Here is an 18,191-nt window from a genome sequence, read left to right as displayed (position 1 = left end):
TGTAGTGGTGAGGAAGTGCTCTAAGCCGAGCCCGCAAGGACAGCTGGTGTGGGGGTCACAGCTGTGACAGCTCACCCGCCACCCCAACTCTGCCAGGCCAAAGAGCCAGGCTGCCTGAGAAGGACTCAGTGCAGACCGGGACTGTCTTTTGGGGGAGATTTGGGTGTTTCTCAAAATGTTTAATGCATAGGCCCTTTATCTGAGCACCTCTACTATTACTAATTTGTCCTATAGAAATGATGACATGTGTCCTTAGTAACCGCTGTTCAAGGATGTTTCTGGATCACTGTAGGGAGCAGCAATAAGCTGTCAGCTTAAGTGTCCACCAGCAGGAGATTAGTGAGATGAGGACACATCTCTTCCGTGGAGTCCCACGAAGCCAATACCAAAGATTGCAGTGAGTGTCTAGGTAGAAACGTGGGAAGGCATTCAGTATATATTTCTTAAAAAAAAAAAAAAGAAGCAGGGGGAGGGGAGTTGAAAACATTGTGTGTGTGTGTGCGTGCATGCACGTGCGTGCATGCGCATGCGTGCATGTGGTGTGTGATTGAGTGTGTGTAATGGAAAGCAAGACAGCCAGGAGGGACTTCTAGCTTTTGGCCAAGCATGTAAGGATGTTGCCCCCCCCCCATCCTAACAGTAAAATGCTGAACTGAAAATCCAATAGCTCTTCTTAGATTAGTCAGAGAAGCGAGGTCACAGGGCAAATGACTGTCCTCAGTTGGAGAGACAGACACAGAGAATCACAACTTACTGGAGCAGAAGTCCATGAGCATGAACCTCCACTGGTCGATGGTCTAAATATATTAAATACACCAATTTAAAGACAGAGATGGTCAGAGTAGGTCAAAACCCAAACCCAATGTATGTTGTCTACAAGAAACCCACTTTAAATATAAAAAACATATATAGATTAAAAGTAAAGGGAAGGAGAAAGATATACAAACACTAATCAAAAAAGCAGGAGTAGCTGTATTAATTTCAGACAGAGAAGACTTCAGAGCAAGGAAAATTATTGGTGATACAGAGGTGCATTACATAATGACAAAAGAATCAATTCTCCAAGAAGACATAACAATCTTTAACATGTATGCACTTAACAACAAAGCATCGAAATTACACGAGGCAAAAACTGATTGAACTATAAGGAGAAATAGATGAATCCACTATCATAATTCCAGATTTCAATACCCCTCTATCAGAAATGGGCAGTTTTATCAGGCAGAAAATCAGTAAGGATATAGTTGAATTCAACAGCACTATCAATTGACCTAATATAATTGACATCTATAGATTACTTCATACAACGACAGCAGATAACATACCCTTTTCAAACTCACATGGAACATTCACCAAGATAGACCACATTCTGGACCATAAAACACACCTTAACAAATCTAAAAGAATAGAAATCATACAAAGTCTGTTCTCATACCACAGTAAAATTAAACTAGAAATTAATAACACAAAGATAGCTAGAAAATTCCAAAATACTTGGAGATTAAATAACACATGGTCAAAGAAAAAAATCTCAAGAGAAATTTAAAACTATTTTCAACTAAATAAAAATGAAAATACAAGTTACCAAAAATTATGGAATGCAGACAAAGCAGTGCCTATATGGAAATTCAAGCTTTAAATACATATATTAGAAAAGTAGATCCAAAATCAATAATCTGGCTGGGTGCAATGGCTCATGTCTGTAATCCTCGCACTTTGGGAGGCCGAGGCAAGAGGATCACTTGAGCCCAGGAGTTTGAGGTTGCAGTGAGCTATCATGATGCCATTGCACTCTAGCCTGGGCAACAGAGCAAGACCCTGTCTCAATAAATATATTAGTTAATTAATTAAAATAAGTAATCTAAGTTTTAATATTAGGGAATTAGAAAGAGAAAAGCAAATTAAATCCAAGATAAACATAAGAAAAGAAATAATAAAAATTAGAGCATATGTCAATGAAATTGAACACAGAAACTCAATAGAGAAAATCAACAAAACCAAAATTTGGTTCTTTGAAAAGATCAATAAAATTGATTAGCCTCTAGAAAGGCTAAGAAATGAAGAGAGAAGACATAAATTACTAATATAAGAAATAAAAAAGAGGACATCACTACAGATCACTACAGAATGGCAATGAACAAGTGGAATTTGAAATTTAAAACACATTGCCATTTACATTGGCACTCAAAAGCATAAAATACCTAAGTGCAAATCTAACAAAATACATATAAGATCTAGATGAGGAAAACTACAAAACTCTGATGAAAGATATCAAACAAGAGCTAAATAAATGGAGAGATACTCCATGTTCATGGATAGGAAGACTCAGTTTTGTCAAGATGCCAGTTCTTCCCAACTTGATTTATAGGTTCAAAATGACCCAGACAAAATCCCAGCACAATATTTTCTGAATATAGACAAACTGATCCTAAAACTTGTATGGAGAGGCAAAAGACCCAGATCAACTGACTCAATATTGAAGGAGAAGAACAAAGAGGACTGACACCATCCAACTTCAAGACTTACTATAAAGCTACAGTAATCAATATAATGTGGTATTGATGAAAGGATTAAAAGATAGATCAATAGAACAGAATAGAGAGCCCAGAAGCAGACCCATGTAAGTATGGTCAACTGATCTTTGACAGAAGAGGTAAGGTAATACTATGGACAAAGATAATCTTTCCAATAATGGTGTTAGAACAACATGCAAAACTATGATCTATGCAGAAACTTTACACTTTTCACAAAAATTAACTCAAATCGAATCATGGACATAAGTGTAAAATGCAAAATTTATAACATTCCTAGAAGAAAACATAGGAGAAAACCTAGACAACCTAGAATATGGTGATGACGTTTTAGATGCAACACCAAGGCACATCCATGAAAGAAAGAATTAATAAGCTAGACTTGATTAAAATTTAAAATCTTCAGCTCTCCTAAACACACTGTCAAAAGAATGACAAGACAAGCCATAGACTGGGCTAAAATATTTTCAAAAGACACATCTGATAAAGGACTGTTATCCAAAATATAAAAAGAATTCTTAAAACTCAACATTAAGAAAACAAACAACCCAATTAAAAAATGGGCAAAAGATCTGAATAGACATCTCACTAAAGAAGATTTACAGATGGCATGTAAGCAAATGAAAAGATGTTCAACATCATGTGTCATCAGAGAATTAAAAATTAAAACAATCTCTAGTAGATGTGTCTTGGTATCACCAGGTACCACTACAACAGCTAAAATCCACAACACCAACACCACCAATGCAGGCGAGGATGTGGAGTAACAGGAACTCTCATTTATTGCTGGTGGGAACGTGAAATGGTACAGCCACTTTGGAAGACAGTTTTTCAGTTTCTTACAAAACTAGACATACTGTTACCATACAATCCGGCAATCACACTCTTTGATGTTTGCCCAAACGAATTGAAAACTTAGGTCCACACAAAAACCACACCCAGATGTTGATAGCAGCTTTATTCATAATTGCCCCACTCTTAGAATCAGCCAAGATGTCCTTCAGTAGGTAAATGGATAAGTAAACTGTAGTATACCCAGACAATGGAATAGTTTTCAGTGCTAAAAAGAAATCAACTATTGAGCCATAGAAAAAAAAAAATCCAGAGGAGGCTTAAATGCATATTACTAAGTAAATGAAGCCAATTTGAAAGGCTATAAACCACATGATTTCAACTCTATGAAATTCTAGAAAAGACAGAACTATGGAGACTATAAAAGTGCCAGTGGTTGACAAGGGTCAGGGGAGGGAGAGATGAACGGCAGAGCACCGAGGGCTTTTAGGCGGCGAAACTTCTCTGTGCGGTGCTCTAATGGTGGGTACCTGTCATTGCACGTTTGTCAAAATCCATGGAATGCCCGACACCAAAGTGAACCCCTAGGTAAGCCCTGGGTTCTGACTGATAATGATGTGTCAGTGTAGTTTGCTCGCCTGTGTCAACTGTCCTCTGCGTGTGGGTAGTGACGGGGGCATGCGTGAGTGGGGACGGGGTGTATCTGAGCTCTCTGCACGTTTCATTCAATGCTGCTCTAAAAAATAAATTTGTTAATTAAAAAGAAAGCCAGGAGGAGAGGAGGGAGGGAGGGAAGATGGGGGAGGGAGAGAGGGAAAGCGGAAGGGAGGTGAGGGAGAGGGAGGAAGAAGAAAGGACTGACTTCCCAGTCCAGGACTAGATGCTTCCTTCTCAGAGGGTGGCACCTCACTCAGGGGACTCTGTGTGGGAAAAGACCAGAGCCCTGGGCATGGCCCCGACAGGGACAGTTTAGACAAAGAGAAGTCTTGAGTTTTAATATGGAGAGACCTGGTGTGAGGGAGTAAGAAGCCCAAGGATTTGGATGGAGAAAAGTATAAAACTTCATTGAGAGACATTTTTAAAAGATCTAAATAAATGAAGGTAGATAGTTCATGGATTCAAAGACTCAATATTTTAAAGACATCAATTTTAACTTTATTTATTCAATGTGATCACAACTAAAATCCCAACAGATTTTGTTTTTTGTTTTTTTTTTGTTTTTTTTTTTGAGACAGAGTCTCACTCTGTTGCCAGGGCTAGAGTGCTGTGGCGTCAGCCTAGCTCACAGCAACCTCAAACTCCTGGGCTCAAGCGATCCTCCTGCCTCAGCCTCCCGAGTAGCTGGGACTACAGGCATGCACCACCATGCCCGGCTAATTTTTTCTCTATATATTTTTAGTTGTCTAGCTAATTTCTTTCTATTTTTAGTAGAGACAGGGTCTCGCTCTTGCTCAGGCTGGTCTCGAACTCCTGAGCTTAAATGATCCGCCCGCCTCAGCCTCCCAGAGTGCTAGGATTACAGGCGTGAGCCACTGTGCCTGGCCCCAACAGATATTTTTAAATGAAATTTGACAAACTGATTCTAAAATTTATACAGAAATGCAAAGGGCTAAGAATGGCCAACACACCCCTGAAGAAGAACGAGGTGAGGGAGCTTTATTGATCAGATATCAAGACCAATTATAAAGCGCTGATAGTTAAGCCAGTGTGGTATTGGCACAGAGCCAATAGCTACAAGAACCTGGAATCACATAAACACATGTGGACTTGAGGATGGCAGAGATGATATTGTAGGTCAGTGGGTAAAAGATGAACTTTTCAATGAATGGTGTGGCACAATCAGACCCCTACCTCACACCATACACAAGAAGCAGTAACCATAAAGGGATGAAAAAGTGTTTACTTTAAAATTAAGTACTATACTGCACGGTTCATTAAAACACCCAGCAATTTAATTAAAAAAAAAAAAAAGACAACATAAGAAAAAATGGGTAAGTGACTCCAACAGGCACTTCACAGAAGAGAAAATGAAAATAATTAATAGACATGTGAAAAGATGCTCAACCTTGTGTGTAATCATGGAAATTGAAATTAAAATCACATTGATATATTATTATCTAACCACAAGGTTGGAAAAAAATTGAAAATGCCAACTGTTGACAAGTATGTGCAGAAGTGTAAATTGGTATAATCACTTTGGAAAACAATTTGGCATTGCCTTGGAAAGTTTAAGAGGGGCTCAGAAGCGATGCCGGCAATTCCACTAGGAGAAACTTCTGTGTGTGTGTAGACCTGCTGGTCTATGTCGCAAACTGTCTTCCTCTCCCTGGCCTCTTTAGAGAAAGCGCGGACCTCAGGCCGAGACCCAAAGGCAAGCTTCTTACAGACTCTGAGATCCTGGGCAAGTATCCTCCCTCTCAGGCCTCTGTTTCCTCCTCTGTAAAATGGGGTTGTGTCAGCCCATGCCTCCTAGGGGGTTTAGGAGGCTGCAGGGGCTGGGCAGGGAGTGAGCTGTCCTGCCCTCGGGACACTCCCTCCCCGCTGCCTTTCCTGGACCTGTGTTCCCCCATCACCCCCCAGCCAGGCTGCGCCTTCTCCTGGCCTGGTTCACCCTGGCTTTGCAGAGCTCGTCTTTAGCTCCATCCTATAAAGATCTCTCTCTCCCCCTAAGCTTCCAGTCCATCAGCATGTCAACAAACATTTCCTGAGAGCACAGTGCATAGAAAGTGTTGCTTTCGGTGTTGGAGGGCAGTGTGGGGAACCCGAGAGCCCCGAGAGCAATTGCCCGGGCAGCCGTGTGGGAGGAGGAGAGCAAGGAGCTCACTGTGTAACCAGCACATCCTCAGTAACCAGCACGGTGTCTGGTACATAGTACGTGCTCAATAAGCAATGCTGGAATGTCGAACTGAACTTGGCATTCAGACTGCACACACTCAAGGAGCTAGGGGGATGCCCGTGTGCTTTTGTGGACACTCGCTCAGGAGCACACGCATGTGTGCACGTGAACGCCGACATGCCCAACCCACCTGCACGCACAGGCAGCCCCAGCGCAGGGCCTGCTCCAGCCGGCAGCTCACGCGCATGAACGCTGTCTCCCGCACAAAGCTCATTTATTTTGATTTATGAATATTACAAAAATAAACCTGAGCGTCTTCTTGGGGATTCTGTGATTCTGACACCGGTCCCCACGATATTGCATTTCGCTCCTGGTTACCTGAAATTAGCAGAGTAATTCGGAATCTGCATCTTTATTTAAAAGAAAAAACTGTAGATGCAGAATTATAAAAATTTAATATGCTCCCAGGAAAATGAAAAATGAGAGGTTGTGATCTCGTCTAACACTTTCAAATGTGTTTATTAATTCATGTTTTAAATCATAAGTTTCATTCGGTGAGAGCCACGCGCAGCAATAAGCCCGTTTTAAAATATTAATGAATAAACAATATTTCTCTATTGAAATATAACATGCTTCTTTGAACAATGGACCACCAGTAATAAATCAAAACCAGGAGAAAATTGCATTTCATATTTAATACAAGTTGAACTCTGCCTTTTTATAAATGATATCTTTTTTGTTTAATTGGCGTCAGTTCAGATCTAGCAGATTGCTAATAAAATTCTGGATTTCCATATTTAATGATGCGTACACTTTCTGCTGAAATTTTACCAGGAAAAAAGAATCAGGCTTTTATTATCTCCTGAGATGGTGGTGAGAGGTGAGCCCTCGGCCGCAATCCAGCCTTGAGGGCTGGGGCTGCCGGCCGCAGTGCAGGGGCTGAAGGGGCCAGAGATCGGGCACCCCTTTCTGATCTGGGGCCAGGTACAATAACAACAAGGAGAAGAGAGCCCACCCCACGTGCACAAGCTCACTTAATCTTTACAACAGCCCTACGAGGTAGGTAGGAACAAAGTCCTCATTTTAAAGATGAGGAAACTGAGGCTGCAGAGAGCTGAGGTGCCAGGCAGGGTTAAGGTTATGGTTAGGGTTAGGGTCACACACAGCTGGAACGTGGCAGGACTTGGCCTGACTCCAGCGCCCTGGCTCTTTGTACCGCATCTTGCTGCCTTGAGGGGAGAGGCATCAAGCTGGCTGTCAGAAGACCTGAGTTTTATCAACAGTGGGTGACACTGGACTTGCGCTGGGGACGTGGCACTAACGCAAGCTGGAATTCGAGTGCAAATCAGGCCCACAGGGCAAGTCGTGGGTGGGTAATAAGGGTGGTCGGAGCAGCCAGCCGGGCCCAAGCACCCACAGCCGGTGGGAGGCAGAGCCTGGATTGGGTCCCAGGCCGTCCACTTGGGAGCCCACATTCGTGGGTGCTAAGCCATGGTGCTTCCTAGCCGGGAGGCCACGCTGGACCCCGGGCATCCGTTCCCGTGCCTCTGCGACAGGGCTAGTCCCCACCCGCTGTGCGGCGTGGCTCCCGGCAGCGCTTGGTGGGGCGCAGCTGGCAGGAAGCTGCCTGCGCACGGCCGGGGCTGCAACAGCCGAGGCTCGGCTGGGAGGTGGCCCTGCGTCGTGCTCAGGGCTCGTGGGGCTGGGTCCCCGGGCTCAGCGGGGACAGCAGGCTTTGTGTTGCCCGAGGTGCCCAAGGACACAGCAGGCGTCCTGCTGGGGAGGAGCCAAAGGCTGTGCCGGCAGAGCGGGCGCGTTCCTCCCCTTCTGTGCTGGGCCCAGTCCCGGCTCTCCAGCTCTGGGCAGCCACGCAGGGAGCCTGCAGATTCGGCACAAGAAGGGCCGCTGTGACAAGGCAGCGAGGCACAAACGGTTAAAAATACGGGTTTTGGCTTCAGATACACGCAGACCCATGTTCTAGCTTTGTGTCTGTGTGGCCGAGTGGCTTGGGTTTCCTCATCTGTGAAATGGAGACGATACTAGAACCTTCCTCAGGGGCTGCTGTGAGGCTGTGAAGAGAGCACCTGCGGCGGGTCGGAGAGCAAACATCCCCGACGGCCCTGACGCCGCTGCTCGCCGTCCTGCACCTTGCCTGTCACAGCCTTCCCTGCGCCGCCCCGCCGGCCCGCCCCTCCAGCTCCGCAGGCCCGGCCCGGGCGTCCCGTGCGGGCGCAAAGTGCTGCACGAGGGAAACAGCAGGGCCGGGCTCTGCTCCAGCACTCGGTGGTCTGGGCTCAGCCCCGAGGGACAGGCCGTCGCCAGGGACAGAGGTTTCCGGACGGGCCAATAAGGGGGAACGAGGGAACAGGCTCGGGCGGGTTAAGCGTCTTGCTGGAGATCACACAGCGGGGAGGAGGCACGGCCAGGATTCAAACCCGTGCCTGTTGGGCTCCGGAACCTGCGGGTGAGGTCTGCTCAAACCCACAGTGGCTCCTGCGGGTAGCAGGCCGAGCGGGGCAGAGCCTGGGCCTCGGCAACACACCCACAGGGCCACGCTGCACGGCCGGCCGGGCAGCACTCTGCCCGCCGCGCACACAGCGTGCGCAGGCCCCGTGCCCGGCCCTTCCCGTCACGCACACACAGCGTGCGCAGGCCCCGTGCCCGGCCCTTCCCGTCCCTTCCCGTCACGCACACAGCGTGCGCAGGCCCCGTGCCCGGCCCTTCCCGTCACGCACACAGCGTGCGCAGGCCCCGTGCCCTGCACTTCCCGTCACGCGCACACAGCGTGCGCAGGCCCCGTGCCCTGCACTTCCCGTCACGCGCACACAGCGTGCGCAGGCCCCGTGCCCTGCACTTCCCGTCACGCGCACACAGCGTGCGCAGGCCCCGTACCCTGCACTTCCCGTCACGCACACACAGCGTGCGCAGGCCCCGTGCCCGGCCCTTCCCGTCACGCACACACAGCGTGCGCAGGCCCCGTGCCCGGCCCTTCCCGTCACGCACACACAGCGTGCGCAGGCCCCGTGCCCGGCACTTCCCGTCACGCACATGGAGCGTGCGCAGGCCCCGTGCCCGGCACTTCCCGTCACGCACATGGAGCGTGCGCAGGCCCCGTGCCGGCCCTTCCCGTCATCTCGACAGCAGCCTGCCCGGGTAGGCGCTCTGTCTGTCTCCGCTAGTGCCAGGCCCAGCCCAGCCCAAGGACATGGGGTCTTCCCGTCCCTCCTCCCGAACCTTGTGACCTGTAGACACAGCACCACACACAGCCTGCGACACGTTACACACGTCACAGGACACCCATACTCAGGTGGCCCAGGCAACTGAGGTGTGGGCAGAGAGCTGCAAGCTCTGAGGGGTGAGTGGGAATGATTTCCCTGGTGACTCTGTCCCAGAAGGGACCTCACACTGGAGGCTGGCCCACTCCCGAGGCCGCCTGCAGGAGCGGTCACTGCCACCGCCGGTCCAGCGAGGGTCGCTTTCCACAGCACCAGCACGTCCTTCACTGGCAACACCGCCCCGCCTCGGAGACTAATCCAACATCACCTTTTCCACTTCTCTGGAACAGCGCCCCTCCCCCTCTCCTGGCCAGGGAATGGCACAAGGACATAGTTCGGTTTCGGGATACAGAGTTCTAACCTGGTTTGCAAGGCACCTGGTCTGATACACTGGGAGGTTTTCACACGGCTTGTGCACATCCAAGGGGAAGACTGATGCCATGTCCAACGTGAGCAGCTGCTCAGGTGCTTGGGCTCTGGGACCTTGGGAACATGCACCTATCTCGCGTGAGCACGCGTGCTCCTGTGTCTCCAGCGGTACGTGGCCCGGCCCCTCAGCCTGTGAGTGGGTGTTTCGGGCAGTTTCCTGCTGTTATTTTCTTTGAGCTCGAGTGGTTTGGGGACCCTCATTTCTTGCCTTGGAGTTAGAAGCCCACCAGTCTTTCCAAGACCCTTGCTAAGCACTGGCGTCCCAAACAAGGACTGGGCTCAGGGACAAGCTCCTCGGGGGCTGAGACCCGATTTTACTCATCTCTGGATCAAGGCCCGAACCCACTGCTTGACCCAGAAAAGGTACCCAGTGAAACCAGGAAATCCATGACTGATTTCACCCAATTTCGAGAGGCAGAAGAACCTCGGCCCGTGCCTGTGCAGTTTCTGTGCCTGGAGAGCTTCACAAACCCACGGACCCCAGAGGCTGGGTCGCGGGGGTGGGGTGGGGGGTGAGGTCTGGCAGTGCCTCAGTTTCCTCTCACCCATGAAGTAAGGATGCTTCTGCCCTCCCAGAGGGGAAGAGTGCAGAGGGCAAATGTGCAAGTGCCTCCTAAATGAGCACCTAGGAAGGGAAGTACTATTTTTATTTAGGCCTGGCCAGAATGAAGCCTCAGACTCCCATAATTCCCTCAAGGGTTGCCAGTCAACGTGGGAATCTCCAAGAAGGACTAGTGTGTGCTTCTCTCAACAGATTGGCTCAAGATAAAACCCAACAAACCATGGTTCTTAGGAAGTGTCTGCTTCTGGACATTAAAGAAGATGAATTTGCTTGTGTGTGTGTAGTTTCCACAGGATATTTTTGCCAAACCACATAGCACAGAGATTGTGCTACAGATGAAGATGAGAATGGCTGACCCACAAGCTAATTGAATCATGCAAATAACTATTAAGCCGTGGGAGATACTCTTCCAGGCAGGCTGAGCACCCGCGTGAGGGGACGGCTTGGGAGGGCAATCTATTTTATAAAGTTTACCCTCACAGTATAACCGCCTTGAGATTAATGGTGGCCCTAGACCATGTTTTGCCTGGCTCTACCAACTGCAATAGTCAAACAGTTGTATTTATCATAGACAATTTGCTGCAACTGATTAACATTAATCTGATTTCCTGTGAGTCAATTTCCTTGAGATATAGTAAGCAGGCCAATTACCTGCTATTGACCTCTTTTATTATAAAAATTTAGATATTAGCAACAGATGTATATGTAAATATACGGAATTTCTAACAATTTAAAACAAAAATGCTCAATCTAGTTAAAGGATTTTTAGTTCATTTTACAGAATACAAATTTAGAGTTTAAAAAGGTATATTAAGGGAAGTTGCAAGTTTTTTTTTTTTTAATGGCATCTGAGGCCAACTCTTTACAAACTTTTGCTCATCTTTGACTATAGTTAAAGAAGTTATGAAGAAGTGAATGTGATAAAGCTCTGTTTATTTTCTAAAAAAAAGATCTGTCCAGGCTGGGTAAAGTGGCTCATGCCTATAATCCTAGCACTTTGAGAAGTCAAGGTGGGAGGATCACTTGAGGTCAGGAGTTTGACACCAGCCTAGGTAACATAGGCAGACTCAGTCTCTATTAAAAATAAAAAAAGTTAGCCGGGCATGGTGGCGCTTGCCTGTAGTCCCAGCTACTCAGGAGGCTGAGGCAGGAGGATAGCTAGAATCCAGGAGTTTGAGGTTGCAGTGAGCTATGATAACAGCACTGCATTCCAGCCTGAGTGACAGAGCAAGATCCTGTCTCAAGAAGAAGAAGGAAAAAATCCTTTCCATCTAACAGGTGCCAGAGGCATGTTTAGGAGAGGAGAGTGTGAGCTCTGAGGGCAGAGACCTGGGTTCAAGGCGCAGCCCCTTGTTATCCTAGGTCTGTGACTTTGTGGCGTTGGCTTAACTTTTCTAAGTCTCAGAAAATCTATGAAAATGGGGATAGTGTTTTCCTTGTGGTGTCACTAGGCATGGCAGGATCATGCAAGGTCGCATCCTGAGGGGCAGCATGGAGCCTGCACAAGGAGGCGCTCAGTCAACAGCGGCTCCTCCTTCCTGCTCGGCTGCCTGTCATCTCCAAGTGGCCTCAGATAGGCCACTCGCTGACATGCCCAGGCCTGGTTCTGGGCGGGCTCTCTCCTTTGCCTGCACTGGCTGGCTGGCTCGAGTAGTGGAGTAAGGAACTGCGTCAACATTTAATCATGAAAGCAAAAAGTTTATTCATGTTTGAAACTACATATAACTACCACGAGGAAGACTTTTTCAATCCAGGGTGTAATCCAGTTAGAAAGGAACACGAAACGTTTTTAATACATTAGAATCACCGCCACAAATTATTTTCATGACTCAATCAGTTTCAGAATCGCATACAATACAAAAAGAGAGAAAGGGGGGCCCCATTACACAGGGTGAGATATACAGTACTGAATACTGAAATCCGAATGCATCACAATTAGTCGCCGCTTTTTTTTTTTTTTTTTTGCATGGATTAGTAACAAGATGAAGAACATTCAAAATGTTTCTCAGTATTTACAACAGTCTTACTGATCCCGTGTTAAATTAAGACCCAATGTTTCCACTCTCGGTTTTTCTAAAAGTTGCAAATGCAACCCTGATTTTTCTTTTAAAAGATTACAATGTACATTACATTTTATGAAGGGAAACAAAGAGTTAATTACAAGATGCAAAAAGATAAGAAAGAGACAAACTACAGCCGTGAGTATTGTTCAGAGGTAGTAAGTGAGCACTCTAAGCTACAGAACATGTTGAAATTCTATTGGTTTGTATGAGTTCGCATGAGGTAATAAAGCTGTGTTTTGATTGGTGAGATGTATAAATACTCTTTTGCTACACTATATACAGCGCTCCGGGGAGCAGGGCCCTTCGTGGATGCCCAGAGGACGGAGCGGACCTTGACAAGCCTGTGCAGCACCCAGTGCGCACCATAAACCCCACGGATCTCGTTTGCACCTCTGTCAGCAGCAAGTCTCTTCACCTCTCAGAACAATCTGGATCCGTAATTTTATTACCGAGCAGACTCTGGGCACTGGCGCTTTCGGAGAGAGAAAAGGTGCTACCAGTCTCTGATCTAATTATAACATAAGAGATCGCAACACAAATGTGACGAACATTCTTAAACACAACCATCATTAACAGAGATAGCCAAACAGCTCCTTTATTCCAACTCCATTAGTGATATGAAAGAAAGACAATCAAAGTCAGTGATGGAAAATGCAAGAAGTTCAATTTAGGTGAGGTGAATTTTTGCATCTGCTTTAACGATTGAGGTTTAGCGTACATTGTACTTTTTACCCTTAAGGCCAAGTAATTGGCAACTGTGAAACCATTAATGTAAAATATTGATAATAAATTATGATAAAATAGCTACAGGACTGTCAACAATGTTAAATCTTGGCCTAATTGGATAAAGTGCTTTTTTAACATTGTGTGTTTTTAAGTATAAATACAAATGATTATGATTCTTTAAAAAACAGATTTACCAAGTTCTCTAATAAGACAAGGTTTTACAGTAAAGCTGTAGATGGTGGGCTACAAAAACGCTTTCCTTTTCCTCCTATTGCTCTGAATGCACTTATCAAGGCATGTCAGCTCAGGGAAAAGTGTGGCCAGAGATTAGTTAGAGGTATCCGAGTGCACACTTCCTGGGCCTTCTGTAGGAGAAGTCACAGAAGATGGAGTTGTTGCGTCCTGCCAGCCTCCATTAGCCTGAAAGGAGAAACACAGTTCACCGGGTGCACGTCTGCATATTAATTCTACTCCCCAATTTAAAACACCCAGATGACAACATGAGAGCAGAGATGCATTAGCAAAATGTATTTTCTAAACCCACTTTGGCAGGAGTTGGAAGCATGTGTTAAAGTAGGATTAAATGCATGTAAAACAAATCCATCCCATCAAGTAAAGGCTTGGCAATAAATCAGCATGCTAAAGAAGGGCTTCAGCTAGCCCCAAGCTGGCACGAAGCTTGGCCTTTGATCTGCTGGTAAAACTAAAGTGACTCGAAAAGGAATCTTTTAAGCAGGGAGCAATGGGGAAGCTCAATGCGATGCCTCAGCAAAACCGTGAGCTGCACGAAGTATAAACTTCAGCCTGGCTTAATCACTGTTTCCACAGAGAAGCTGCCCGCCCTGTTTCCATACACCCCTGACAGCCGCTACTCTAACCCTTGGAAAATGAAGGCCGGAATTTCATTCCAAATAGGATCTTCCAGAATGAAAATGCATGAACGCGAAGGAGCACACACTGTTCAAATCTGTATCCCAATTATCTATGGCGGGAGCTCCTACTCGGATGTTGCTACGGCTTTCCACACGCTGCCGGCCCTCCCGCCTCAGACCTGCAGCGGCAACAGCCGTTCTCAGAAGCAAATCTGCCTTATGTCTTGGCCTATACTGGCAATTGCTGAAATCAATGTCTGATCAGATTTCTGCTGTAGCAGACAGCTTGTCGCTACATATTTTTATGTCAGTCAAGAAGAGGGAGGTGCTAGGCTTGTGAGTTGGGGAACACTGAGTAGAAGCGATGGGATGGGCCTTCCTGGAGGGGTGGGGGGAGCCGACACCCAGTGCTTGCAGCACCGACCAGCCTCACCCGGGCCCAGCCCTCAGACCTGGACCTCCCACACCAGGGTCAGGGTGGGTCACAAGGTGCCCCCATCTTCCTCACATCTGCCTGAAACTTCTTCTGCAAGTCCATGAAAACGTTCTCTCTCGGGACTGTGTTGCCAGGCTGCCGAGAATTCTTTCTAGATTCCCCACCCGGCCTGGACAGAGCTCTTAGATGAGCCATGTGCTGGCCACTTTCTCCTCCTGTGACCCCTGCTCTTGGAGAGCGCTCTGTCTTCTGATTCACTGCATAGTTCTGCACACAAAGCCCCTTTCCTGCCTTTAGGACCAACCAAAAGGGAGGAAAACACCAAACAACCCCACAGAGATGACCAGAGCCAAAGGGAAAGGATTTTCCAGGCCTGAGGCATATCAAATTCAGGTTAGAAAAGGACAAAAGCTATGGTGGTGTCTTTTTAGAGCTGTGGTGGTGCCAGGTGAGATGGTGACACGCCTGTGTGTGTTCAGCAGACTCTAAGAAATCCTCTTCTCTGTTCCTGTTCTAGATTAATAATGGAAGAAGTAAAAAAAATTCTTAAAAACTTAAAAAACACAGGAGAACCAAATCATAAAAAATTAATTAATTAATAAAAAAAGGAAACCTTGTCTCTGTCTGAGAGGTAAGCTGTTTTCCCCCTCAGGTATGAAATCTACTTAGGAAAAGAAAAACTCTCACACAGATACAAGTCTAAAGATATTCCATCTGAAGTAAACATCATTCCTCTTTTATCCAAATTTATAAACAACAAATGTACAATATTTTTACCCAGCATGGCAGCTGGAGGAGAGGTTGTCAGCAAGCATTCTTTTTTTCAAAATAAATTAATCCTTACTCTGGTGGTTTGAGATTATGCACTGTATTATACAACAGCGCCTTATCAAGCCTCATCAGTGAAGATGGAATTCATGTCTGTAAAATGCTGCAGGCAATCACAGTTTCATATTTTATCATGTTGATAAGGGTATCGCACATTCTCTGAAGCATTTCAAAACACTTAAATGAAAAAGGAGAAATGCAACTAAAAGGCTTTTTATATGGTTTGTTGTGGGTTATTATGAGTTATTTATAAACCCAAAAAGAAAGATTTGACATTTCAAATGTAAAAGATTTGAGTATTTAATGGTCCTTTTTTCCCTTTACAATTGAACATCCTCAATCACTTTTTAAATCATTAATATTTACTCTCATAGCAAGTCACAGCCCTAAAAAGGGAGATATTGTCCATTTTCTTTCTGACTCTATAGTTCATTTCCTCCCTAAGTCTGGAATTCCAGACCCTGTGTACCGCCCCACCCCAGCTCCATCATGGTGCCCCAATGCCCTGTCTCCTGCTCCTTTTCTGGAGCGTGTGTTTTGCCATTTTCCATCCATGTCCTGGTGGGGGGGGGGGGTAAGGCTGTAGTGAAGTGGTTACAAAAGTTATAATTATTTCCTCCATAATTAAAAATCACAGAACATGTTTTGGATCCCACATTGACAATAGAGCAAGACACTTTTAAGAACATAATTCTTTGTTTAACTTGGTTTATTGATCTGTCTGGGGTCCTCCAAGGTTACCAACCTAACCTGGGTTATGTTTGGGAATTTTCCTATGGCTTGATTCTAAGATAAATGACCTGGTTTTCACTGTCTCCCCGGAACACAGCACGGATGGTAGGAAATGGCATCTTAATGGCCTAATGCTTAAGTCCCTGCTTATGACAGGACACCAGCCACTTCTGGACATCTGTGAGGACTTCTAAGGGCATCTAGGTAACATCAAGTGTTTAAGTTCATAAAATAAAAGTGCAGTAAAGACACTGCCTTCCCTACCTGCCAAGAAGATGAGAAGCCCAGTCAAATGCTTATTAATTTATTTATTAGTCACTGTTTACTTGGTACTGTTCCTACAGCTGGTCCCCAAAGTACTCACATTTAAATTATGTGGACTGTACAGTGAATTTCCTCCAAGACCATCACTGTAGCCTCCCGTCTGATTGATAACATGACGGAGGGTATCCACCTAGAAGTGAGACAAACAAAATTCATCATCTCAAATCTATAAAAACATCATCACTTACAAAAGAAAACAATGTGAATTATGTTTGCCACAGGGGTTTAGCATCTTCAATGAAAGACACATTTATCAATCAAATATGACTGGCAAAATTTCAACAATTCTTTGCATATTTAAACCCACACATCTTTGTTTTTCATGCCAGCCAAACAATAACATCTTCATGGCAATGCAAACTTTCCATCTACAGCAACCAAATGCATGTGGCTGTGGGTGAAAACCTATTAATACTTATAAATGTGTATACTGGACTCTCTTCCGCACATACTTTCTCTCAGTCTCAGACACACACACACTTATCTATATGCACAAAAACTATATAAATAGTTCTGTTCTCAATTAAAAGGATGAGAAGAGAGTTGAACCTTTTCAAAGTATAGGTTATACTTTAAGAACTCAGGTTTTTGTATTCTGACTTTAAAACATAGAAATAGCAATATGCTCTTAAACCACACACACACTGGCACATGCAATTTTTCTGTTCTATTTTGTGACAAAAGTAAGATGCACCCAACCCCTCTCCATGAGCTCAAGCCAGAGCCGAATGCATTCACAAAGTTTGTCAGGTTTGAATCATCACAAGTCACTGTTCACTTGACTTCTCATTAAATTAAATGGTAGGGCAGATGGGTCATGTTTGGAAGCACCCAGCACAGGTTCTGCATGGACGTGCAGATCACTTCCATGGGGTCGGAGTAAGGATTTTGAGCCCAAACCCTACCCTGCTAGAAAGGCCCCAGTTGGGCCATTTCTCCTACCTGTGATTGCACATTGGCTCCGACTTGGGACCCTTGGTAAGAATCCCCATTCAGACTCTGCATGTTCATGAACATGTCCCCAGAATTTGGGAGGTTAAAAGAACCAGAAGAACCTGGAAAGGAAAGAGTTAAGTAGCTGAATAACAGAGAGCTACACACATAATCCTCACAGACCTAGAGGCAGGGAAAGGAGAAAAGGTAAGGAAGGGAGAGGTTGTGCACAACATAAAGCATTTCCAGATCTAAGAGGTCTGAGAATAACTCCCAAGAGTTAGGTCCTGTGATTCACTTTACATCTAGGAAAAGTCCTATCAATGGGGAAGCCCCTCCCCCCACCAAAAGAGACAAATCAAAATAAACAGAAAAATACCCAGTAGTGAGCCTGGATCCTTCCCCTTGTTTCCATTTACCTCCAGGACTTGGTCATTAAATAAGCTCTTCAACATCATTAACTGTCACGGTAGACAATTACCCAGAGAAGAAAAGTTTTCAGAAGTTCTTTCTTGGCCACACACTCTACCTACCTTTCCTTTTACTTGTTTTCATGCTCTACTAAACAGAATTGGGAGCCAGGAGCAAAATAAAACAAATAACACCCCCCTTACTTTATGAACACTTAAAGATACAGTTAAAAGATCTCCTTGGAAAAGCCCCTTGAGCTGCTACTCAAGTCCATCTGTTTGGACTAGCTGTACATCTTTTGCCGTTATTCAAGTTCCCTATAATTTTAAGATATTTCTAATTCCCTCACAAATGTTACATAAAATGTGGCCAAAACGTACTGGCCGAGGAGCAAGAGTGCTGGGTGCATGTGTAAGTACCATATCCCTCGCAGGCCCGAGC

General features: G+C 45.6%; 1 protein-coding gene across 3 annotated transcripts in view; it reads right to left on the bottom strand.

The window, feature by feature from the left end:
- Positions 1-12,262: 12,262 nt before the first annotated feature.
- Positions 12,263-18,191, bottom strand: part of PBX3 (PBX homeobox 3) — a 213,763-nt gene continuing 207,834 nt past the window's right edge. For 2 of the 3 annotated variants that reach the window (XM_012771919.2, XM_012771920.3), the window contains exons 7-9: positions 17,349-17,461; positions 16,447-16,536; positions 12,263-13,634 (exon numbers count right to left, since the gene is read on the bottom strand). In XM_012771919.2, the coding sequence (XP_012627373.1) occupies positions 13,542-13,634; positions 16,447-16,536; positions 17,349-17,461 (296 nt within the window). In that variant the 3' untranslated portion in view covers positions 12,263-13,541. The remainder of the gene's footprint in view (positions 13,635-16,446; positions 16,537-17,348; positions 17,462-18,191) is intronic. The other variant, XM_012771923.3, reaches the window with a different exon arrangement.

Source organism: Microcebus murinus, chromosome 12, assembly GCF_040939455.1.
Source record: "Microcebus murinus isolate Inina chromosome 12, M.murinus_Inina_mat1.0, whole genome shotgun sequence".
Taxonomy (NCBI): Eukaryota; Metazoa; Chordata; class Mammalia; order Primates; family Cheirogaleidae; genus Microcebus; species Microcebus murinus.
Note: the sequence above shows the minus strand (reverse complement) of the source record. Positions and strands in the feature narration are given on the sequence as shown.